Source organism: Leopardus geoffroyi, chromosome A2 (assembly GCF_018350155.1).
Source record: "Leopardus geoffroyi isolate Oge1 chromosome A2, O.geoffroyi_Oge1_pat1.0, whole genome shotgun sequence".
NCBI lineage: Eukaryota > Metazoa > Chordata > Mammalia > Carnivora > Felidae > Leopardus > Leopardus geoffroyi.
The window spans coordinates 5911032-5936164 of record NC_059331.1 but is presented as its reverse complement, the minus strand read 5'-3'; the positions used below and the strand labels follow the sequence as shown (position 1 = coordinate 5936164).

The window sequence follows — 25133 nt, the reverse complement described above, 5'->3', positions numbered from 1 at the left end:
AACACGGGAGCCAGCTGGTCAAGCGCCCCGCCCCCCAGAGCAAGTCACTGTAAACGCAACGTTACATGGTAAAGAGGCGGCCCCGCCCAGCGGACGAGCCTGGTCTCCTGGCGGAATGCAACACAATCCTCGCGAAGCCGCTGCTCGAACCATCCGTGAGCCTAACTTGGGTCCCTGCGGTGCCCTACAAGTAACTTGTTGGGTTTTTTGTTTGTTTGTAATGACCAAGCGGGAAACGAAAAACTATGTCCCCAAAAGGCTGTGGGAAGATATGCGATACAATCATTAGAAGTCAGAGGCAAATGAAAAGGTTGGGAGATGTGAACCTTACAGGGGGGCTGTGGCGGGGAGGGCGGGTGTCCGGGATTCAGGGTCTATCTACGGCTATTGCAAGCGAGGGTCAGTTATCAATGCCACTCAACGGCAAGCACTTGGGACTTGAGTTGGGGGCCGGGCCTGGGAATCTGATGGGCAGCGGGAGGTGTTTCCTGAGGAGCTGCCTCAGGTCCCAGAGGTGCCAGAGGTCCTGGGAAGGCGGGAAGGATTTCAGGGGGAGGGCTGGGGAAAATAGACCTTTGGCAGCTTATTCTTTCTCTCATCCAACCCAGGGAGGCTGCAAAAAGCACAGAGAAATAAAGCCAGGCTGGATCAGATGTGAAAACACAACAGCTAGGTGACGTTAACTTTGATTTTCAAGTCCGACAGCAGACTTGGGGGTCGGTCAACAGTCCTAGTGTGGGAGGAAACCAGGACAAGTTATTGCCAGGAACTGTCTTCAGGTTCATCGACTTGTCTGATCCAGCAGGGACCGCCCCCTGCCCGGCTGCCAGCTCAGAGAGCTCCCTACAGCAGCACGGTCCAGACCCTGCGCGCTGGGTTTCCAGCACTAACGCCAAGCGCAGACTCTCAAAGGTTAAGGCAGCTGCCCTTGGCAAAGGGAAAAGACTCACCTTCGGGGAACAAAGAAGGTGGAGCCCACACAGCACCATCTGCCCACAGGCCAAGAAAGCCCGTCTTGCAGCTATTCTGGCAAGATGGTGGCAGTCAGGGGGGCAGGGGGCGGGGAAGGGGAAGGGGAACCCAGTCACAGGGCGTGCGACTAGAGGCACAGCCAGCGTAGAAAACCACAGCTTGGCATATTACAATGAAAAACTAAAGAAGGGCAGAGCCAGAGCGTAAAAAATGAATAATTCAACTGGAACCAGGTTCACAAATCTGGGAGCTTCTCAGCAAACAACTATCAGGGGAAGTTACGCAGGCCAAAAGAAAATTCTATCAAAGCCTCTTTGGTGTTTGTGTACCAAACCAAACTTTCGATAAATTAACATCATCTACTCTTTATTCTTTTTCATCAAAATTCCCAAATAAAAGGAGAGCACTCATTTTGCGAAATACAAATGTGATAGATCTATGTAAAAAATTTTTTTAAAAAACAGTTTCTTTTGGATCCTGACTTTTAAAAAAATGGGATCTTCCTTTTGCAAACAAGCCTGAGGAAGATCTAATGGGACTTTTCGGACACAGGGCCAACATCTGGTACCTCGATGGGAGTGACAATTGCTTTTCAGGGTTAAGTCACATGTCAAAAGTGAAATCCTTCCACACAACTTGCAAAGTAACACTCCCAAAGAAATGCACTGGGGTTTTAGCTAGAAGGCTGTTTAAAGAGTGGAGACCACGTAAAAGGACAATTTTACCCCTTGGGCCGCTTTCAAAGGCTCATTTCCTCCTCCTCCTCCTCCTCCTCCTCCTCCTCCTCCTCCTCCTCCTCCGTGCCAACATCAGAATAATCGATATGGTCCAGATAACAGGGAGGGGAGGGAAATGCCAGTGCTGGCTTCGAGCCCACTGTCTTTCACAGTTTACGCTTCCGACGGGAATCAGAGTAAGAAATCCAACACTAGTGAGGGCAGGCAGGAATGTGTGTCAAGGAAGAGACCGAAGGGTCACTTTCGGAATTGGGAATCTCACCTTCGCAGAGAAGATGCTTGGCCCAAGGCTAGCGCAACCTGAAAGGCATATTCTTCCAGGAAAACATCCCGGTCTGTGGTGAAGGGCGCTCTGGGGTGGACAGAGTGGGGACCCACTCTGTGTCAAATCCAGACAAACGGGCCTCGGTTCTGGGTTCCAGAAGGAGGCACGTAAGCTGGCTTTGACTCAGGGTCTGGAAACTTCTGCTGAGGGTGAGATGGGGCAGGGGGAGGTCCTCCGTGGCACGTGGCCAACTCATGAGAAGGCCTCAAGGTATGCACTTGGCCCTTCTGTGGGAAGAGAACACGGCAACATCTCAAGTTGGGGAGGACGATGCAAGCGGTCGGCAGGCCCTCAACGGAGTCTGAGGGAAACGGGGAGCCTCAAACTGTCCGGGGGCTTCTCAGAACACTGACCTGCTCTGGAGAAGGCTGTGCCCAATTTTTTCCACTTAATAAATAAATAAATAAATACATACATACATAAATAAATAAATAGGTAGGTAGGCAGGTAGATAAATAGACAATGCCGCAATTCCATGATACCGATCAACGAAAACTGCCCACTGGTACCCGTTTTTAGCCTTTTGTAGAGACTAAAAACTGCTGGTACTGAGTTCCCCTGTTTCTGGTCCTCTCTAAACACCAGATAGTTATGAAAGTCAGCTCACACTCCTGAGGTGCCTGGAGATCTGGCCCTGCCCCTTCTCAGGCTCACTCTCTGCCTCTCCCTACCGGCTCCCCCGTTTTAAAACTAAGTGCCATCTGTGACTGTGCACTCCTGCGTCACAGATGTGCAAATGCTTGGTCTCCAGGCAAGTTTTTGTTTCTGAAGGACTTATAAATCCTCCCTGAATGCTGGCCATCTGTACCTTACCTAGCCAAAAAGAAAGAAAAGGTAAAATAAAAAACAAAACAAAATTCGAGCAAAACAAAATCAAATTTAATGGTCTTAAATGCAAAAGTAAAAACAAACAAAAAACACAAAAAAGCAAAAGAAAATTAACAGAACAGAACAACCCAAAATGTCAAGGCAGTTATGAAGAGAACTTGGGAGGGTTAATCTTTAAAACTACAAATCAAAGGGGTATTTCTCTCGTTGTTGTTAATAGATAACTGGCAAGAAGTAAGTACTTTTCTGCTGAGTGTTCATACGAAAGCAAAGTTTCAAAACAAAATCCGACTAAAATAGAAAACAAAACAAAACAAAACAAAGTCTAGCGCTCACGAGAAGGGATGCGAGAAATACAATGCTCAAATGTTTCTGGGGTCGTAAAATATGGAGCGGTCTTCCGCACCTGCGCCGTGTGAAATGCTCTGGGGGACTGGCGAAACGATGGGGAACGCCGGTGTCCGATGTGCGGGGCACCGTGCATGCCGTGTGTGGACAGAAATGCGGGATGTCAGGGTAGCAACACATCCCCGGGCGTGCCGGGAGCTAGGTCTGACTGGGGAATATACTGGAGTTTCCCGGAAACTCTTTGGTCCGTTCCCACTGGCGCCTGGGCTTTAGGAGACCTGTTCGAGTCCTTCCGTGGAGGGCCCAACGTGCGGCCCCCCTTCCCCAGCGGCGGCCCCCCCCACCCCCCCGGCGGGCACCCCTGCAGGGCCCGGGGCTGAGGGAGCAGGAGGTGGCGATGGCACCTGCTCGGGAAAGCAATTTCCCGTCAACCAAAAGCAGAAATCGCTTAAAAATGGTGAAGCGGCTGAGGAAAGCACACACTCAGCATCTGTCTAACATCTTTAGTCTGGAAACTAGAACTAAAAGGTCAGGTCTTTTTTTTTTTTTTTTGGTTTTTTTTTTTTTCCTTTTTCTGTTTTTTTTTTTTGTTTTTGTTTTTTTTTTAAATCCAGTTTGTGGAGACACCGAATGAAATGAGTGTTAGACAGTCTTAGAGGGTAAAGCATGCTTCAGGTTCACCACCGTCCCGAGGGACTGGTGAGTCAATGCAGTCTACTTAGATTTCTGTTTAATATATATTTTAAAGGAAATAACTTAAGAAACTTAAATTGGTCTAACATTGTGGGATTTCAAACATTTGAACATGTCGGTTGCATCCCCGAGTATAAAAACCTCTTCACTTCTCATTTAGACTAGGACAAACACTTGTGAAAATTGGCGCAAAATGAGTTGTACACTAACAAAAAAGTTTCAACTTCTTCACTCTTAATTATCTATTCCGTACAAAAAAAAAGCATGAGCGAGTTATTTGTGGGACTTGTTGGTTTTGAAGGAAACCTGTAAGATTTTGTCCCCCAGGCGGTAGCCGTTCAGACTTGCTATGGCCATGGCGGCTTCTTCATAGTTTGTCATGGTCACAAAGCCAAAGCCTTTGCACTTGTTGGTGTTGAAGTCGCGAATCACTTTCACATTGGTGACCGCCCCAAAGGGGCCAAACATCTGCCAGAGGATCCCCTCATCGGCGTCCTGCCCGAGGTTGTAGATGAAGATGCACCAGCCCGAAGATGCGTTGCTCGGGACATTGACACCAGAAAGCCCACTCATGTGATCTACACCCATAGGGGAGAACCTAGCAAACAGAGAGCACAGCATGCAGGTCAAGGTCATGCAGGCCGGCGCGCCCCCATCCGTCACGGGCAGGAATTCAGCAAGGGGGGAGGGGGCTCCCTGCACTACAGACCGTGGACCCTGGGGAGAGACACTTGTTGCCCAGAGGGTCAGAGCCTCGACCAGCTTCCCTGGGAGCCATGCTCCCTCCAGTACCTTCCATCACTGGGGGTGGGGGTGGGGGTGGGGGGAGTCCCAGGCTTCCCTAGCTGAATGACAGAAGCTTCTCCGCATCCTCTCGGGTGTTGTTCCACCCTCGGACCTCCCTGGAGGAAGCTCGATCCTCATACTCTATGCCTCCGTATGTGTGTACATCAGGGAGTGGGGGGCAGGATTTTTTTCCTTTTCTTTCTCCAAATTTTCTATCTTGCCCTCATCTTGGCTGCCCCTGCTGGAGGGTCCCAGGCGAGCACACCCCTTGAAGGGCCACCGCAGGGCACAGGGAATTCCTTCCCACAGCTCCAGGCGACCTTCCGCTGCTGGCTCATGGCATCCCAGAAGCAATGCCTGCGGCCTGCAGGTCTGCCAAGCTGTACCAAAAGTGTGGGCCTCTTTCCAAAGCAACGCTTCCAGCTGCATAAAAAATAAGCCTTCTACAAATGTGTGGCCACTGCAGTAGGACTAAGGGAGAAGACAAAATCGTTACTGAAGCCACACAGCCCTCTGAAAGGCTTCGGAAATTAAAAAGTAATGGCCTTAGGATCGGCTTAAGACTACCCAAGCGTGACAGAGCGTCTGGGGGGCCACACCGTGCAAGAAACAAGAAACATGACCTGCTCTAAAATAAAACCAGGCTTCGCGCTGTGGGGCTGACCCAGGGGTAAGCAGGTGCTTTCAAGGGCCATCAACAGATTCATTCTTTTGACGGACATAACAACAAGACGGACCGACCAGCTCCCCAGGTGCAGCCCACTTATCCAGGGGATCTCTTCAAGGCAGGTATGGAAGAATCAAGACACATCACTGGCCATGGCTTTGAATGTACGGGAGGAATTTTAAACAGCTTGCATCAGGAGGTCAGAGTTGGTTCAATGACTCCAGTGGCTTGTTAGTGGTCTCGACTCAACAGGGACCACAGTGGCACTGAAGGGGGTGGGTAAAGACACCCTTGTATCTGTGTGACATTAAGCCAAGCTGGTTTTCAATAAAAACTGGAAAGACGTTCTGACTTTAACGGACCTGTCCCCCGCCTCCAGTTTTGTGGGAAACCAAATGTGGGTCCGAGTTAAACTAGCTAACCCAAATCGTCATGTACCTGTTATACTGAAAATAACCTGAAGTCTTACCTTACTATTTTCTATTGACGTGATTCTCATTCCTATTAATTATTGTTAGTTGGTTTCTCCCCTGCTAACTGGAGCTGATTTCTTTCATCCTGGCTGCAGTGAAACCTACCTCCCATTCTTTTCTCTGATGTACAAAGGAGACCTGAGCCCTTCTTGAGTATTTGTGGTGGGGGGGGGGGGGGGGGGGAGGTCTTTCCTGCTGTGAGATGCAGACTGCACACTCTCCCCTCGGCTGGGCCTCTCTCCCTCTTGCTCTCATCTTAGTCCACCTTCCAGTGGCCAGTCTTTCCTCACACCTTTCCTGCCATCCTTGCTTCCCTCTGTCTCTCCTCGCGGTGAGCCTCTAATTGTCAAGACCCCTTTCCGGCCTGGCCAGCAGTGTTGGCTGCTCCGGTCCCCCTTCTTTTCTGTTCCTCCTTCCTGTGACCAAAGTCCCCCCTCCTCCCATACCCTCTTCCCTGCTCGTCCAGTCTGGTTACTGGGAACCTGCTGGACGCTGCCATCCACACGTCCCACCTGACCAGCAGTGACACAGACTATGTCAGCTGGCCTTCAAACATGGATTTACCTCACTTCCATCCCAAGACGCTTCCCCGGCCTTTGTCTTTAAACTAGAAAAGCCAATGAGGGAAGGCTAGCTTTGGAACCTGAGCTGAGTCGAGAACTCTGCGTTACTAGACGCTGAAGACAGTGCCTCCCCAGGGGGCCTCTGTGCAGGGTTTTGCCCAATCTCTCCAAGACAGAGATGGGAAACCTGCAAAGTCACAGAGATAAAGATCCCTAACATGCCTCACGCCACTGATGGCGGTTTTGACAAAAACAAAAACCAAGTGGCCTGGAAATCGGGACTGCCACTGCTTGTGAGGCAGAACACGCCCGATTTTGGAGCCCAAGTTCCTGACCCTCATCGTCTCTGTTCTCCTAGAACCTGGCAACTGGAGTCATTTTCAGTCCGGGAAGACGAGGGAATGTCAGAAAACCTTTCGCCTCCAGGACAGGGCTTTTAAAACAGAAGCCGTGTGATATTTAGAGATGCAGGTGAGCGCCCAGGTAGGTGAGTGAGAGGGCTACCTGAGGGCTGGGAGCAGGGGCTGCGCGCCGAGGAGGAGGGCAGCTCTCCCCTACGCACACCCGAGGCTGCATCTTCTGGCTGCTACACTCATGGCCCCGAGCTCCGGCCACTGAGCACCGGGCCCTGGGGTGCTACGGACTCTGCCCCCGGGGGCGGGGGGCTGGCTGGAGACGGAACCACCTTTTGGATTCCACTTCAGGCAATACTCGGATGGACATAAACGCCTTTCACACAGACACCTTCCGATGGGGGCAGGGGCGTGAAGACACAGTGATTCTGAGCGCGGCTTTCTGACCAGCCAGGTGGACCCGGCCGGGCCGCGGTGGGAAGAGCTGGGTTGATGAGAGCGCCGCCTCCCGACCCACCTGAATCTCTGCGCCTGGTGGTGAACGGGGCCTCCGAACCGTCTGGCCGGCGAGTGGTAGAGCTGGGAGAGCAGCGCCATGTTTTTGTTCTGGTTGGGGTTGGCTGCAAACTTCACTGTAATGGGCTCGGAGGAACCTGGGGGTTTATGACCATTGAAACTGGTAATTGCCTCTTCTGCTTCCGAACGTTTGTCAAACCGGATAAACGCAACCCCTCTGGACAAACCTTTTTAACAAACCAACAAAAACGGAGTTAGGGGAGAAAATACAAGGAGTTTTAAAACTGAAAAGCAAAAGCGAAGTCAGTCAGCTATGGTTTCAAATCAGGTAACGAGGCAAACAAAAATGAAGCCTAAACGTGGAAATGAACGAATGAACTTGAAAAAAAAAAAACAACGACCAGCAAGATTAAGCTTTCAGACGTCCTTCTGAGTTGAAGCAGCAACTACACAGCCTCAGTGCCAACAGACATTCTGGTGACAGATGTCCCAGACAGACACCCCAGCCTCTTACAAAAAAAAAACATGTTGGAGGAGAGGACACCCTCCATCGCTCTCAGCGCCCACCAGGTAGGGTCTGCAGGGTTCTCCCTGTGCTCTGGGGCCCCGCGGCCTGCCCTGTGAACAAGGAGTGACGGTGGCTCGTGTAGCCCAGCCAGGCCTTTGTAGGCTGTCCCCGCCCAGGCCGGCCTGACAGAGTCCCTGCTCACTCAGCCTTTACCATCCCCAGAGGGGACAGAGTCCAGTGAACAAGCCTCGGCCCACAGCCCTCTCCTCCTCCTGCCCTCACCTCACTCACCTTTGGGATGTTCCATTGTTAATGTCCTAGGACTGCCTAGAATTGAGTGGAGCCCCTCGCTCTCCCCCAGAAAACTGCTCAGGTGCACACAGTGGTGCTGCCACCTGCCCGCAGACTCCCCGCAGGTTAACACTCCCTGCCTGGGGCCCACACCAAACCTGTCCTTGTTCCCGAGTGGGAAGGGCCGGGGCCCCCTGCCGTGGTGTCCAGCTGCCTCAGGAAGGCACCATCTCTCGCCACATAGACTGAGCCACCTGCAGTCAAGCCCTGGGTCCCTGCTGTAACCCAATCCCTCAACAGAGCAAGAATGTGGACCGGGACCAGGCTGCCTGAGATCCAAGGCCCTGCTGAAGGTCTGGCCAGCCCAGCATGGGTTCGAGACCCACACAAACCGGGCAGAAGCGGGGTTTGGCCATCCTCCACCCTAATCCATCCATGTTCTAGGCCTGGGAGGAAAGATGACAACTGTCCCCTGCAGAACTAGACGAACAGGGTGGGGCTGGGGAAGAGGCCTGGCTCCTTCTCCTGGGGAGAACAGGGGTCAGGTGGGAAGATCAAAATGCAGTGGAGAGGTGACAGTCGAGGGCAAGTCCTGGATGTGCCCTGGTGGGGGGACTGTAGCAGACAGCCCTATCCTGCACATTCTCATCTGGACTGCCAGTTATAGCCTGCCTGGGGTCACGTTTCCTTCTCTAGACAAAGGCCTTCGGCTCCCAGTGCATGACAATTACCAAAGCAGGACAGCCCAGGATCTGGGGGGTCACCAGCTAAGTGAGCACACCAGATGCCCCCCCCCCCAAGCAGCTTCATCTCCCACACCCACGATGGGCACAGGATGTGGGTCTCCCCAGCTGGCCCAAGGGCCGCAGAGGGGCAAAGAGAGGCTCAGGCATGCCTGGTGGGATGCTGAAGCGACCAGTGTCACGGTGAGAGGCATGGCTGCCCACTGTGCACCTAGAATCCCATGCCTGGGCCTGGGCCCCATTCAAGCAAGTAGACAGCAGTCAGGGAGCCTCGGGCCAAGGAATCTCGGTCTACAACTGTAACGCACAGTGGACACTCCATGGTGAGTCCAAAAGCACGTATCCCAGCTCACCCAACTGGGAACCTGCCCCTCCTGGTCTCCCCCCAGTACAGTGCCCTGGGAGGGCACACAGCTGCCCCCAGTGGCTTCAAGGCTGCCTCCATCTGGGCTCCACGATCGTTTAAATATATATAAATTTAAAATTCACCAAAGACACTCATTGAATTCATGAGATCCAACCTGACAATTCACATGTGTGCCAAGAAAATTCTAGAGCCTCAACTCATTTTCAATTTCAGTTCAGAAGGAACACCTAAAAACACACACTCAACACACACTGTTTTTATTTACTCTTGAACAGCATGAATGGCACCTTTGACAGACAGACGCCTGAACGGGTATTTAACTTCAGGCAAAACACTGACAGCTGTCTCTGGCTGGCTCTGGCAGGAAGCTGCCCTTGGGGAGAAGGTTCCATCCTAGTGATAAGGACCTTGAGATGGAACAGAGGAAAAGTGTGTGTGCCATGTGGTTTCCCTGTTTGGTTTTGTAAAATGACTTTCAAATGGAAACCGCCCAAGTGAAACGAAGACAACCCAAGAGAGAAAATGTCAGCGTGAGGGAGAACATGTTCACTAAATGATCTGATGAGTAGACACCCTTTGAAGGGGGCCCGTGGTGGTGTTTTTTTTCCTCTCTACTGTTTTTAGAATCAAGAGTAGAGGTCAATCAATGGCATGATCTCCAGATGAGTAACCTATAAGGTTCACAATTAAAACAGGTAAGAAAACAAAATTTAAAAATTAAGTTCTGTCAGCCGTTAAGTTTTTCCAAGAGCGATGCCCCATCCCTTTAATGCTACAAGGCACATCATATGGAAGCAAACTGGACCCGCAAACCCGCCAGCATTGCTAGTCTCTGCCCTCGTCCCCTGGGACTCCTTGGGTCCCAGCAGAGAAGCCCCGCTGGTGGCCCCCTCTGGAGCAGAGGACAGAATGGAAGTCCACAGTCCTGGGGGTCCGCTGTTCTAACTCCCCAATTCAACACCCCAGGCCTGGACAGGGAGCCCCAGGGACTCCCTCACATCTCCCCTCCTTCTGGCCCTCACAAAGATTCTGAAGACAGTCCCTCTGCTGTTCAGCAGAGGCTGGTGGGATGCCTGAGAGAGCATGAAGTGCCCATGGACGCCACTCTGAGTTCATGGCTGAGCCCGGGGGGCAATCCTGATGTTTAAGAGACACCAGCCCTACAGAGGGAAAGGAGACCAAATGCCTCACAAATGGCTGAGGGGAACTGTCTGCATAAGTGACCTCCCTCAGGGTAGTGAGAGCCACTGGGGAAAGCTAGATGTCCGGGGTGGGGGTGTTCCTGGAGACAGCCAGCTCCACTCAGTCATGCTGGGCTGCACAGAGACAAGTAGAGGCAAAGCGGTATGTATGACACGTAGAAAAGGAGGGCGATGGAAACAGAATGTGGCCCAGCGTGGTCATACCATCCGGGTCCCCAGGCAGCCCACACAGGTGCTCCTATGCAGGTGGGGCTGAGGACAAACACATACACTGACCAGCCCACTGCATTGTTCCTTCTCAATTGGCACTTGAAGGTGAGTACGGGGGCTTCAAGGACCCCAGGAAACTGTCCTGGTGTGGACCAAAGGGGTTGACACCAAGTAAATAGGATCCTCGCCCTCACCCCTCTCCCCGCCCCAGAGCACAGCTGCAGAACAGAGGCCACGGTGTGGTCCTTGTCCCTCCGGCAGAGCCTGGTGTCAGAGTGGGCATCTGCACTAGGCACGGGGCTACCCGGCGAGCTGCACCTGCGGACCACACTCCAGAAGGCTCCCCTTCCGCTCAGGCCTCCGGGGATTCGAGCTGCTTATGCCTCAGGACTGCAGCCTGGGCAGCAGGGCCAGCAGATGCGGAGCTCAGCTTCCAGAGGAGGGGTGGAGAAGGGAGGGCGAGTAGTGAGGCTGCCCACCCCAAAGCACACAGCTCGGAGGGACAAGGACGATGTGTGTGTGTCTCTACCCCCTTCTGTCACAGGCCAGGAGGGCCCAGCCCACAAGCTCTCTGGGATCTGCTTTGCAGCCTCCTAGGGGTGCCGCTGGCCTCTCGGAAGGGAGTCACCTCACAGGTATGACTCTCTGGGACCAAACTACCCAGTGTTTGTTTTCACATCACAGCCAAGGGGGGCGGGGACATGGAAGAACATGAACATCAAACGCAGATCATTCTAATGGCTTCTCTGAGCTCCGTGAGCGGTTTGTCAACAGATTCCCACTCCTGGTTGGGGCAGAACAGAGGAGTCCTACAGCAGGTGTGGCCCAAGCTCACCTCTCCCCAGACAGAGCCACGCACGGGGCTTGACAGCGGATGTCCTGACCCCAGTGCCCAGGCCAGTGGGGTGGGCAGGCTGCACGGTCAGGACTGGCACCAGCCTCCTGCGCGGGAGTCTCCCGGGGGCAGGTGAGGGGCCTCCGCTCGGCTGTGTCTGATGGCCTCGTGTAAGGCCCAGAGCCCAGGCTGCTAATGTCCTGGGCTGAGGTGACCTGACAGGGGCTGGCAAAGTGGCCAGGCTGGTCAGTGAGGGGAATTTACTGCCTTGAGCTCTCTGAGCTTTGAATGTGCTACCCGAGGGGGACATCCAAATCATGGAGACAACAACAGCTCCTCAGAAGCAGCTACCTGTGGCTTCGGGCCAGTGAAAAGTAGGGACTCTGGGTCATGAGCGAAGACTGTCCCACACCGCACCCCGAGTGCCTAAGAGCTTGCCGCGAACGGCTGACTGGTGGCCTTTCCGCCCGTTCACAGGCCAGGCTGGGCCATCTGGGTGCTTGAGGAAAGGTGCCAGGATCTCTTGGTGTTTTCACCATAAAATGCATCAAACTGCATCCTCCATCCCCGGACTCGTAAAACAAAAGCCAGTGTCTCCTCATTCTGATTCTGTGCTCCCTGGTGGAAGAACTACTGACGCTGAGAATCACGCAGTGATTTGTCTTCCTGGAAACTCTGGAGTCCGTCTGGAGGAAAACCTCACCCACATCTGGGCCACCCACCGTACCTGTGGTCTGATCCACGAGGACCCGGGAGTTGATGATTCGCCCGAACCGAGAGAACATATCCTCCACATCCTTTTGGGTCATGGTCCTTGGGAGGCCACTGATGTACAGGTTGGCGTCTTTGATGACCTCTGAGCTCGGGCGGGCATACGACACCTTGAAAACAAAACCACTTTCTGGGGTTAGGGCAGGTGTGTGGCCAAAGCATCGAGGGAGACGGGGTTAGATTTGGGGGGCGAGAAAAAGCCACCCTTCTGGTGAGAAATCATTCCAACACTCACCATCTGCGGCAGCATGCGTGAGAGCTCACGCGGGCCAAGCCACGAGCCAGATGGACACCCCGTAGCATTTTCTCACCTGGACTTCACGCCCCACAATGAGGCAGACATAGTCTTAGTTTCAAAGCCGAGAGACTGAGGGCCAACGGGTGGCTGCACACAGGGCCAGGACTCAACCACAGCCGTCTCTCCTACCGTGGCCTCTCCCTTCTCTGGACAGTGAAGAGCCCAAAGGGCAGCAGGCAAGGGAGCTGGGTGCTGCTGGGGGGGGGGGGGTGCAGCGACACCACCTGCCAACAGGCAAACCTACCACTGGAGCCCACGGGGGACCTTGGGGTGCTGGGGAGCCCGCAGTCTAACACTCAGTGTTTGACGTTAAATGACTCCATACTTTTTGGGGTTTTGTTCTGCAAAACCGAATAAACCCTGCAAGGAACTTCTGCAGCCGCTCAGATAAGATGGTAGGTGTGTGCACTAGACGCGGGAGGCTTCAGGGGCTGATGGCAAGATAGGCCTTGGTGCTTTCCCAGGTCAGCGTGATGGCTGTGGATGGCCATGGACCGTGCAGGCCAGCAGGGATGGGAGGGGCGCCTGGGTGGCTCAGTTGGTTAAGTTGATTTCAGCTCAGATCATGATCTCACAGGCATGAATGAGATAGAGCTCTCTCGGCTCTGAGCTGGGCCTGGAGCCTGCTTAAGATTCTCCCTCCCTCTGCCCCTCCCCCCACTCGCACAGGGGCACTTGGGCCCTCTCTCTCTGGAAAAAAAAAAAAAAAAAAAAAAAAAAAGGGATGGGACAAAGGTCACACCCCTGCTGGGAAGGAGCAGCTGGGACAAGGCCCCTGTGTGGCCTGAAGGGACAGGGCTCAATGACACCCAATGGAGTCAGATCTGAGTCAGGAGGCTGGGAAATAAGAAGGGAGGAGGCAGGGAGTCATGCTCTGGAAGGGTTGGGGACAGGAACCTATGCACAATAATGCTCTCTCTGAGAGTCACAAGCTCAGGAGACCAAGAGCCTGAGACCATAACCCAGGAACTGACACGACCTCTCAGGCGTCACCAGGCAGCACAAGGTCACAGACAACAGGTATGTTCTCACTGCAACGCTCAGGCCTGCCAGAAGGGGCAGAAGTGTGGCCCCTCAGTGCCAAACAGGTGGGCAGGAACACACTGCCCCCACCCCACCCCGGCCCCGGCATTCACGTGCTTGCTGAGTCCAAATCTATGACATTCCCTAAGAGGCGACAACAGACACGACCTTTGCCAGCAGAGCAGAATGTGGTCTAGCAGGAGACAGAGAACGAATGAGAAATTATGTGGTGTGGTCAGAGCCCAGCTTCCTCCAGAGAGGTGCCGAGGATCATGGAGACCGAACGTCAGAGAGTGGAACAAAAGTGGCCCTGATCTGATCGGGAAGATGCCCCAGAGCACCAGGTCCTGTTGGGGGCAGGTGGCCTCCAAGCAAGTGGGGCAGATATGGCAATGTCCCCTGAGATAAAGAGGCCACCTTGGCCTGCGGGCTCTCCCCAGCACCCTCCAAAGCGGCAGGTGGCTGACCAGTCCAGTTGGGGCTTGGTCATGCTCCTCAACTTCCAAAGAAGGGTGTCAACTCTCACATCTGGGCCTCAACTCTCCAGGTCTGCATCACCAGCCCACAGAACACCCCCATTCAAACTCTTGCCAGAGGACGTGGCTGCAATTTTTGGCTGTCCCATTTCACCAAAGGCCCCAGTCAGCGGCCAAAGTGGGAGGCCAGGCCTCCCACGACCATCCTGTCTGGCCCTCTGCAGATCTGTCTGGATGGGGCTACATCTGGGGTCTGCCCTTGGCCTTTACTGAAGGACACTGTGGGAAAGAGCATCCTCAAACCAAGACCCTGGCACCGGGGAAGCAGCGCAGAGGCTGGTACTGACCATGATCATCCCTCGATGAAGCCCCAGAGAGAAAAACGCCTTCTACAGCCGAATGTGCTTCTGACAACAGGTTCTTCGAGGCCCCTGACCACCACCGCAGCTTTCCCTCCCTCTCTGGCCACTATCAAGTTCAGAGTCAGGTCAGCCTCCAAGAACACTGCACTGGAGCACCTGGCGCCCCAGAGGCTCCATGACACGGGGTCTCGGCATCACCTGCTCCTCTGCCCCAGGCAGGTCTCCTGGCACGTGCTCACGAAACCTTCCTATAAAGGGCTGTCCCCCAACAAATTCATATGTCGCAGTCCTAATCCCACCCCGCACAGCAGAACGAGGCCCTATTGGGAAAGAGTTGTCACAGATGTAACTCATGAACATGAGGTCACACCGGAGCAGGATGGGCCTCAAATCCAGTAACTGTGCCCTCAGAAAAAGGGGGAATTTGGACAAAGGTGCGCACAGGGAGAACGCCAAGTGAAGACGCAGGCAGCGGCCCAGGTGACGCTTCCATGAGCCTAGGACCGCCAGAGTGGCCAGCGACCCCCAGGCCAGGGGAGAGCCCGGGGCAGACTCTCCCTCATGGCCGCAGAAGGAACTAACCTGGCCACACACCTTGGTCTCGGACGTATGGCCTCCAGAGCTGTGAGGACAAATCCCTGTTAACACCCCCACCCCCCAAGACCATTTGTGGTGCTTTGTTATGGCGGTCCTAAGACACAAACCCACTTGCCTGACCACCTGATTCGCCCCGGAGCCCCCCACCCACAAGCAGTGCCCAGCCCCCTCCACCACCGCCGCCTCCGTGTAAATGTTCCCCATGGCATTTATCTTGGTCTGACATCCTATATGTTTCACTTATTTAGCTGTGTAGAACACTCGATGAGGGCACAACTTTTGTCTTTGCTGCTGTATCACCAGCACCTAGAACAGATGCAGGTGGACAGCAGGCATTCAGCGACTAAATGCCGAACGAGGGAATAAAAGCAATTGCTGTTATTATTAATAACGCCCGCCTAACTGCACCGCAGGCTCCTGGGCTCTGTTTGCGGCTAATCCAAGCTACACTGTTCTGGTTCCTGGTGTTCACCTCCCACGTTGGGCTGGGGAAGCTGCCAGGCAGGGGTGGTAAGTGCCCAGAGCCACAGCACTCGTTTCAAACCCTGGCTTTGCCCCGCTCTACCTGTGTGACCTTGGGAGACCTGTCACAAGTCTACACGTCAGCTTCTTCAACCCTAAATTGGGGATCATCTCTCCCAGGCTGGGGTGAGGAAAACAGAGACAAGGTATGGAAGGACCTGGCCCGTTGCAGGCCCTTGACAGGTACCGGTCACGTGAATCACACAAGATCAGTGCTGTGCCACACTCAGCCTGTCACCTCCACACACACACCCACTGGGGTTGTCTGGACTGCCGTCACAGGGCACAGGGATCGGGAAACTCCTTACACCCTACTCAGATCAAGGAATGACGTTACAACCACAGAGGACAGAGTGAATGCCAGTGAGGTCAAGGGCACATCCAGGCGGGCCGCGGGGTGCCATGATCGCAGAGCCTGGGGGGCAGGCGAGCCTTTGGAAAGGTCCTGCCTTTGTGGGTGAGAAATGGGGCATCAACCTTGGGGATAGCCTGCAGTTCCCATAACGTGCTAGCCAGTATGTCTCCTGCAGCACACCTGTGTCCATAAGAGGCACATGTTGGCCCCTGTAGACACCTCTGCCCAGAACACCCTCGTGCCCCCACCCCGGCCCTCCTTACCCCTACCTCCTCCTGCTCTCCTATGTCTCAACTGTGACTTTGAGGGAAACTCTCAGTGCCTTACGAGTTGGGTGGAGCCCATGTGAGGTCCAGTCAGATGGTGGTCTGGGAATTAACATCTGTGTTAACACGTGAGCTAGCTGAGGGCACCCATCGGCCATGGAACCCAGCGCCAGGCAGAGGGCTTGGCCCCCAGAACACACTTGTGTAATGAAGAGTTTTCAGCATTTGAATAAGAGTAACTGCCCTCCTGGCATTGGCAAACATTTTCTAAATACAACAGATCTTTCCTAACAGACTGGGAGCTTTGGGCTGAGAATAAACAACGCGGAGCTGGTGGAGAGGAACAAAAGTCACTAGACACGTGGAAAGGCTGTGACATGTGGCTTCCTTCACCAGGCTCCACAGTGGAAGGAGCCTCTGGGAGCCTGTGCTGGCCACAGAGATGTGTGGGCAGCGCTCCTGCCCTCGGGGACCACGCGACAGGGCCTGTGTGCACGCAGGTCTAGTCCACAGGGGGGGTTCAGGGACGATTAAACCACTGAGCAATCCATATCACAAACACTTCAACAGCAGAAATGGAACACCGCCCTCCAAATGAACATGTGCTGCGAACAGCCAGACTGCAAGACTTCCCTGGCAGGCGGGAAGAAATCCGGGTTCCCAGGGCCACCCCACAGTGTGACTGGGGAGGCCCAAGCCGCAACCCTGGGAACCTTTATGGCAAAAGTACCCCAGGTGGCTCTGATGTCCAGGGAAGCTTAGGAAGCCCAGCCCTGATATAAGGCCCAAGAGGGACCTTTCTGGACACCCACATGAAGCGGAGGGATGGGAGATGGGGTGGGAGGACCCGGCAGGTCCAAAGGCTCAGAGGGCAATCTCACTCCACGTGGCTTCCCGTCGAGGAAGAGGACGCCGGCGGGCATGCGTCTCAGGAACAACGGCTGACCTGCCAGATCTACAGGTGAAGTGGGTGGGCATGGTACCCCAGGCTGCTGCAGGAAGCAAGGTCAGGGCACCAGCCTGGGGCAGTGGGAGGAGGCCTATTCGAGGAGGGTGCAGTAGGGAGTAAAGGTCGGGAAAACACCAAAGTCGTCCAGGTTGGGTCTGGAGCTGCACAAGATCACATGAGCCAGAGGACAGACACTTGGGGATGGGGAGGAGGCGGGGCTCTGGACCAAGAGCAGGAGGGGGGGGGCGGTAAGAGGCAGCAGCTGAGAACATGAGGGCGGGGGAAGCTGTCCTGCGAGGCCTGGGGGACCTGCCCGCTCGTCCCAGGAAGCCACCACAGCCCTTCAACTGGGAGTGACTCTGGTGGCTCCCTTGCATCCCTCAAGTCACCGGTCAACACGAAGCCACCCCCCAGAACATCCCCCGCCATGTACCTCCGCAACACTTACCTCTGCCACACGGGACTTTCGGTTTATTATTGGAACGTGCTCACACACATGAGTGTACACACACACACGCCCCTCCATGAGAGCAGGAATTCATCTGTTCACTGTCTGACACATACAGGTACTCAAGAAACATTAGCAAATGCATGTTCGATGACCTGGCTGTGACTGGGGAGGAAGGGAGAGACCTTGGCAGGGAGGGCGTGAGGGACAATGCTGCTGCTGTCGCTGCAGCAACAAACCAGGAGGGAACAGGAGGGCAAGGCCAGACACATGCTCGCTCGGCACAAGGACAGCACACCCTGGGCCAGGGAGAGGACTGCCCTCGATTAAGTGCCCTTCACAGTGACTCTCCCTTTGCTCACGGGGCTGAGGAAGCTGAGAGGCACCAGCATGGCCTGGGGTGGTCTGACATGCAATGTTTCAACTCTAAGCAGACAGGAGGCACCCCAGATGCCCCAAATGCACCAGGGCTCCGAGAAATGGCCAAGCCAATGGTCCCTTTGATAGTGATGGTCAAGTAAGGGGAAGATCCCTCGCCCAGGTGAGGTCAGTGAGGTCGCTCCCCCAGGCCGGGGGGCCCAGCACAGACCCCTGGAGGCCAGGAACGAGGTGGCGATGGCAGTTCTTTACCTTAATGGTTTTTGACTGGAGCCGCAGGCCATTCAGCGTGTTGATCGCTCTCTCCGCGTCCTTGGCAGTCACGTAGTTCACAAAGCCATAGCCCAAGCTGTGCCCTGTGTGGGAGAACACGTGCACACTGGTAAACCGGCCGACAGCCAGGGAGGGTGAACAGGACCATGTGAGACTGGGCTCCAAAGGACAAGGTCGTTAAAAGCCATGGCCTCCTGGAAGTGGGGTTAGAAGACCCACGGTCATCATCTGTACCGTTTTTTTGTTACGCTTCTTTGGCCGACATGTAAATTTTCTACAATGGACAAGTGTTACTTTTGTTAATTTTTTTTTTTCTTTAAAAGGGCCGTTTAAAAAGAAACACTGTGCTACTAACGGCATCCCGTGGAACCCATCACAAAAGCAATGATGATGATCGGTGCCCCCAGTCCCGGCTGAGATGTGGGGACTCCCAAGGGTGAGGAGAGAGGACGGTCACGAGTGGGCGAGATGGGCAGGTGGGGAGAGCTGCATGACGGCCACCCGTCTGCGTCCAGGGGTTTCTCCCCTGCTTGCACCCCAACAGCGGGAAGGCTTGCTGGGCTCTAGTGCCACCCAGTGCCGGTTCCCTCACTTGCCCGAACACCTACAACCCAGCTAAAAAGCAGATGACGTGGGGCACAAAGGGAAGCTGGAGCTGAGGGAAGTCCCCGGCCGGCCGTGCACCTGCCTTCACGGCCCCGGCCAGGCCTCCAGGCTTCCCCTGGCAGCAGCTGTCATGTGACAGCACCATCAGCCCAAGTCCAAGGGATAACAACACCTGAGCTCGTCCGAAAGGAAGCCAAGGTTACGCGTGGGTGTCCCCACCTCTTCTTTGGGAAACACTGAAGTGGCAGGAGTGACCGCCAACGGCATGCTACGGGAGGGATGCAGCCCAGCAGGGGAGGGGCTGTGGGTTCCCAGGGGCCCAGAGAGCAGCCAAGGCCGAGGGGCCCAGTGGAAGGAGGCCTGTCCTTTCGCTACAGAGGACAGGCAGGAGGCGGCTCAGAGAGGAGAACCGACATGCCCACTGCTTACCCACCCACACGCCGTGCTGGCGGGCAGCCACCGAATGCTAGGCACGGCTCTGGGCACAGAGATAGAGTGGTGAGCTTTGCTCCATTCCTCTGGTTGGTGGAGAGCGATAACAAGCAGGTAGAAAACATGCCGGGCCTTGAGCCGCATGAGGCGGGGGTCTCTGGGTGCCAGCTGAACCCAGACCCTCAGGTGGATAATGAGATGTGGAACCCAGCAGAGAGCCTAACCCAGTTTTGCCACTTCTTAAAAAAAAAAACCCTAAACACTTTTATTTTTTTGCATCTAAAGAGAAATTACAAAGATAACAGAAAGAGTTCCCACAGACCCCATACCCCGTTTCCCCCGGTGGTAACATCTTATTTCCGGATGGGACATCTGTCAACCGAGGAACCAATGCTGATACATTACAATTAACCACAGTCCACACTTGATTTAGATTGCCTCAGTTTCCCCCCAAAGTCCTCTTACGTCCCAGGAGGCCACACAGGATCTCACGTGACATGCAGTCCGTCACGTCTCCTTAGGTTGCTCTTGGCTGGGACAGCTCTCAGACTTTCCTCGTTTTTGATGACCTTGAGAGTTTCGAGGAGGACTGGTCAGGAATTCTGTAGACTCTCCTGCAGCTTGGGTTCATCAGATGTTTTTCTCATGGCGAGACTGCAGTGGGTGACGGGTTTTGGGAGGAAGACCCCAGAGCGAGGGGCCCTCCTCCTGACATCGTACTGGGGGCTGCGTGCTGTCACCATGATCTATCGCTTTGTTGGTGTTGGCGCTGGCCTGGATCCCCCGAGGCCGGCGGTTCCTCCACTGAAAAGTCCCCCCCCCCCCCCCCCCCGCCAAAACCGTAGGCTTTGGAAGGAAGTCCGTGCGTGGCCCATGCCCCAGGAGCACCTCGCGGAGGTGTACTCCCTCCTTCAGGGCACAGCAACTACACAAGCCACCTGCAGTGCTGCACGGGCCGCTTTCCTTTTGAAAGAAACAAACCCAAACCTGCCCTTCCACAACCATATTTCTAACAAAACCCCATGGGTCTCAGAGACTTATTAGCTCCTAAATCCCAGAGAGCGAGGACCCCGGAGCAGCGGGGCTGTGGGGCTGGCGCCCAACTAGCAAGAAAGTCAGAATCAGAAGTTCAGAAAACAGTACAGAAAACCACAACTGGCTCCAGGCTGGGAACTTTAGGGCCCTCGCAAAAGGTCCAAACGGCAAACATTAAAGCTGAGAATGCAGAATGTCTATGGTACAGACTCCTGACTGAACTCCAGGCTTGCTGGGATTTTTACTCCCAAACACCTGCTCTCCAACCCCTGCTCTGCCCATCTGTCACCACACCCAGGCCATGGAGCCCGTTGGCCTGACCGCCGGATGGACTCTCTGCCTCTTCGGTCGGCACGACCCACACTTGTGTCTTCTTGTCTTTCTGCTCTTCCCACAAGGCCAAGCCCAACCCTAGACCACCTATCTCCTCTACTGCCAGTGCCACAGGTGGCCCAAGTCCTGCTAGGGGAGACCAGACACTGATGAGGACTCATACCTGGGCCACACTCCTGTGTCTCAGCCACAGCTGGTTGCTCTTGGCATATAAACATGGGTCCTGCCCGACTCCCGGGTCCTGATTCCTAGCCTCCCAGGCACTTGGTGGCCCGGCCCCAGGGTGGTCACTGCAGACTGCCAGTCTACCGAGGCAGTCCGACCATCAGGTGCCACCCCCAGAGACGGTCAGGACGCAGCTTCCCGAGCTCTCAGCAGCACTGGGCACGGCCGACTCACTTGAGGGGTCACCTCCCCCAGAATGGAACAGCTACGCCAGGTTTTCTTTCTCTGGGTTTTCCTTCTCCCCAGCTGTCCCTTCCCAAGCTTAGTCTTCTACCCATCCCACTGAGATGACCCCCAGGTTTCTGCCCTTGGCTCTTGTGCCAGCCACACTCTTCCTGGGTAGCCTCCCAGGACAACTGCCAACGTCACCCAGGAAGTCACACACCCTCAAGCGGCCACTGCCTCCTTTCCTAGGCCTGCTTCCCCTCCGGTTCTCGTCAATGAGTTGACAAGTATTAAGTGAGCACCTACTATGTGCCAGGCCCCAGGCTAGGCTGGCCAGGGGGTTTGATGATCACAGCGGAAGACAGTTTGTGCCTTAACGGTTGATGGGCCAGCCGACGGCAAAGCAGCAAGAAACTAACCAACAAAACTGCCGCCCGGGGGGCTCTAAGGAAAATTTCCGCAGTGGTGTGAAGGACTCCTGGGTGTGAGGCCCATGGTGGACAGGGTGGTCAGAAGCACCCAGTGAGGAGCCAACACTCGCGGCATGACCCTGGGGTGGCTGGCAGCAAGCGGCCCAGACAGAAGAGCAGGTGCCAAGCCCGTGAGGCAGAGGAGACTTTGGTGTGTTCCAGGAAATGAAAGGCAGCCAGCACAGTTGAACAAGACGAGCTGGGGAATGGCCCAGAGGTGGCTGCTGGGTGGGGGTGGGGGTGGGGGGGGGACAGGCTGCCAGGCAGAGCCCGGGAGCGAGGCTGGGTAGGGAGGTGCCGGGGGGCGGGCAGCAGAAGGCAGAGCCGCCGAAAGGCCCACAGATGGGCTGCTGTAGGAGGGAGCTTCATGGGGAGGGATCTCTGTACACCCTGTTCTGGGCTGGCCCTGTCCCCTGAGAGTCTGTCCAACCCTCTACAGCGGGCACCTGCATGCTGTGGGAGGGAAGGCAGGTGAGGAGTGAAGAGGAGCCCTGGACTGCACCCACCGGATGAGGCCACTGGCCAAAGTGCCTAACACAGTGCCGAGTCCCTGCCTCCACCTGGCCACTCACCATAAACCAACTGCTCTCGACTTCGGCTGCTTGCCAGAATCACCAGAGCAGTTTCTAAAAACTATCACTGCCCAGCCCAGAACCTGAACCACTATCAGCATGGGGGTGGGGTGTAGTAAGAGTGGGGGTGGCTTCAGCAGTTTTTAAAGCCCCCCAGCGATCCCAATGTGGAGCCCAGGTTGAGAGCTGCTGCTGGAAGTGAATGAGGAAGAGTGGGGCCCCCCAGTTCTGCAGACCCTCAATGGTCTATACTCAGAGTGGGCACCTGGGGGAGGCCCTCACTTCCCAAAGCAGGCCCCCAAGTTCCTGTTTCTCTAACAGGGTCTATAAGCCGTGCAGGGTAATGACACAGCTCCCGAGGGCCTGCCTCAAGCTCAAGGACCCAAGAGGTCAGGCAGGCGTACTTCCAATCTCCTTATGGATGATTCTCCTGTCCCTTAGACACGGTGAGCCTGCTAGAATCAAGGCCACCAAGACCCATCAGGTGCTGCTCCCTCATTTAGGGCAATGGAAGACAAGCCCTGACAGAGGAAGGTCTGAGGCCTGGTGGTGGAACAGGGGCAGCGCTCAGGCAGGGCACGGATCCTGCACAGGCTGCTGGGACTTACAGAGGGCAGGCAGGGCCTGCCTGGGGTCGGTGCTGGCAGGGGAGGTCAAGCAGACCCCCAGGGTGAAGATCTAGGGGAGGGGGAGGGGGCAGCAGATGAGAAAGAGAACGGCCAAGGATGAAGCATGAATAAACTCTGGGTTTGAGGCCAAGGGATATCCCAGAAGCCAGTGCTCCCCCCAGCTCACGCCATCCCTGCACTGCGGGAAGAGCTCGGCTTCTTTCACTTGGTCCTGAACCAGAACTGCCGTCCTCCAGAAAGCTTACATCACAGATGTTCAAACAGCCCAGACTGGCTGACTGAGCAGGCCTGGGCAGGGCCTGACACTAGGGTCTCTCCTGGTGGCCAGCAGGCCAAGAGCCGCTGCCTGGAGAATATGGAGGCTGCCTCCTTGTGAGCACTACTCATGCCCTGCCGGGTGGCCTCTGAGCCAATGCTCTTCCATTTCCAAACACCACTCTCTCTAGACAAGGTTATTTATTTATTTTGAGAGAGAGAGAGAGCGAGCGAGCGAGCAGGGGAGGGGCAGAGAGAAAGGGACAGAGAATCCCAAGCAGGCTTTGCACTGCCAGCGCAGAGCCCGATGTAGAACTCGAACCCATGAACCGCGAGATCACGACCCAAGCCGAGATCAAGAGTCGGACGGTTAACCAACAGAGCCACCCAGGCACCCCTAGACGAGGTTAAAACCTAGAGACAATGCCCTGGCATTTCGTGTTACATTTGCCATCCAGAGCAGCCAGATATAATGTTTTCATCCCTCAGTGTTTCTCAAATCCACCTGGGGTGGACAGCTGAGGGAGGGGAACACCCTGAGGACAGGCACTCCCCTGCAACATGAGAGGGCCCGTAGAGCCCAGTTCTTCCTTTATTTAAAAAAAAATTTGAGGCGTGCCTGGGTGGCCCCATCGGTTAAGCATCTGACTTTGGCTCAGGTCATGATTTCACAGTTTGTGAGTTTGAGCCCCACGTCGGGCTCTGTGCTAACGGCTCGGAGCCTGGAGCCTGCTCTGAAGTCTGTGTTTCCCTCTCCCTCAGCCTCTTCCCCGCTAGTGCTCTGTCTCTCAAAAATAAATAAACGTTAAAAGAAAATTTTACTTTTATTTTTTTTTAAACTACTTTCTTTTTTTTTTTTTAAAGTTTATTTATTTGGGGGGGAGAGTGCAGAGAAAAAGGGGAAGAGAGAGAATCCCAAGCAGGCTCCACACTGTCCGCAGAGTCCAACGCAAAACTCGATCCCATGAACCCGGTGAGATCGTGACCTCAGCTGAAATCAAGAGTCAGACGCTTAACCGACTAGCCACCCAGGCGCCCCTAGAGCTCTTCCTTTTTAGATGTCTGCAGGGGTTCAAGGGAAGACTTCACAGCGGGAGGAGTAGGTCTTGGTCGAGTTAATGAGACAATGAGCAAGAAACAGCGAATGCCCCCACAAGAAAGAAAATGGGCAAAGGACAAGAAGGGTATTTTATAAAAGAAGAGTACAAACAGCCACTAGAACGTCACTAGAGTGAATGACCACCCCAATCAGATGTCATTTTTGACTTAGGTTGGGCAAGATGAGAAACCCCCCTGGCCCAGTCGACGGCACGAGTGTCAACTGGTGACAGGGTCCAGGAAGGTCCACACCCTCCCATCTAATGGTCCATTTCTAGAAGACCCCCGATGCGAACGAGCGGTGAGTGAAGGTCTGCACCAGGATATTTCTCAGTGGGGTTTGTAAATATGGAAATGTGGTCACAAGCTGCCGTGAACTCAGAATCTCCATACAACAGAACACTGTGCCGCTCTTCTGACGAGACTGCTTTATGTTCAATGATAGAAAAGCATTCACAGGTACAGGAAGAAAAGTTTCCAGCACAGCTTGAGTGGTGCAAGCCCATTTTTCTAAAAACACGTAGTTGCTTATGACCACAAATGTGGAAAGAAAAAAGTATGGAAGGACACAAACCACAAAGCTAACAGTGGTGGGATTTGGGGTAATTTAAACTTTTCCTTTTTGCCTCACACTGTTGTTGTTGATACACGGAACAAAGGTGATTCACATTAAGAAAACAAAAAGCGGTCAGGCTGGCTTGGTGTGGAAAGGCTTTCCTACAGAGGGAACAATATCTGCAAAATCGTGAGACTGTAAGAGAAGGGTCTGTCTGGGGAGTGACAAGCAGCTCAGTCAGGGCTGAGAGGGTGAGTGGAGAGCACAGCGGCTAGGGAGGAGGAGGACAGCGCCCCAGAGACCTGGGAGCCACAGGCAGGAGTGTGAGCTTTATCCTGACCAGAGGTGCATGGCAATGAGCCAGAAGCTGAGCGAATGGGCTGGAGGCTGGGGACCAAGTGGCCAGCAGGACAGTCCAGGAGGGTGGAGGCTGGCTCCTGGGCCATATGGCATCTGCAGAGGGACCAGACCCCAGGCAGAGAGTGGGACAGGGCTGCACAGTAGGGCCAGCTAGGGATTGTGGATGGAACAGGCAGCAATAAATACATGTCCCCAACACGGGGGCTGGGGCCTGGCCAGCCAGAAACATGCTGCATCTTGGAAGCCAGCATGTCAGACGTTC

The 25133-nt window shown here is 54.7% G+C and overlaps 1 protein-coding gene across 1 annotated transcript in view; it reads right to left on the bottom strand.

Moving 5' to 3' along the window:
- Positions 1 to 2891: 2891 nt before the first annotated feature.
- Positions 2892 to 25133, bottom strand: part of ELAVL1 (ELAV like RNA binding protein 1) — a 39333-nt gene continuing 17091 nt past the window's right edge. The window contains exons 3-6 of the mRNA XM_045496421.1: positions 18115 to 18218; positions 12145 to 12298; positions 7263 to 7488; positions 2892 to 4501 (exon numbers count right to left, since the gene is read on the bottom strand). Coding sequence (XP_045352377.1) covers positions 4177 to 4501; positions 7263 to 7488; positions 12145 to 12298; positions 18115 to 18218 — 809 coding nt within the window. The 3' untranslated portion in view covers positions 2892 to 4176. The remainder of the gene's footprint in view (positions 4502 to 7262; positions 7489 to 12144; positions 12299 to 18114; positions 18219 to 25133) is intronic.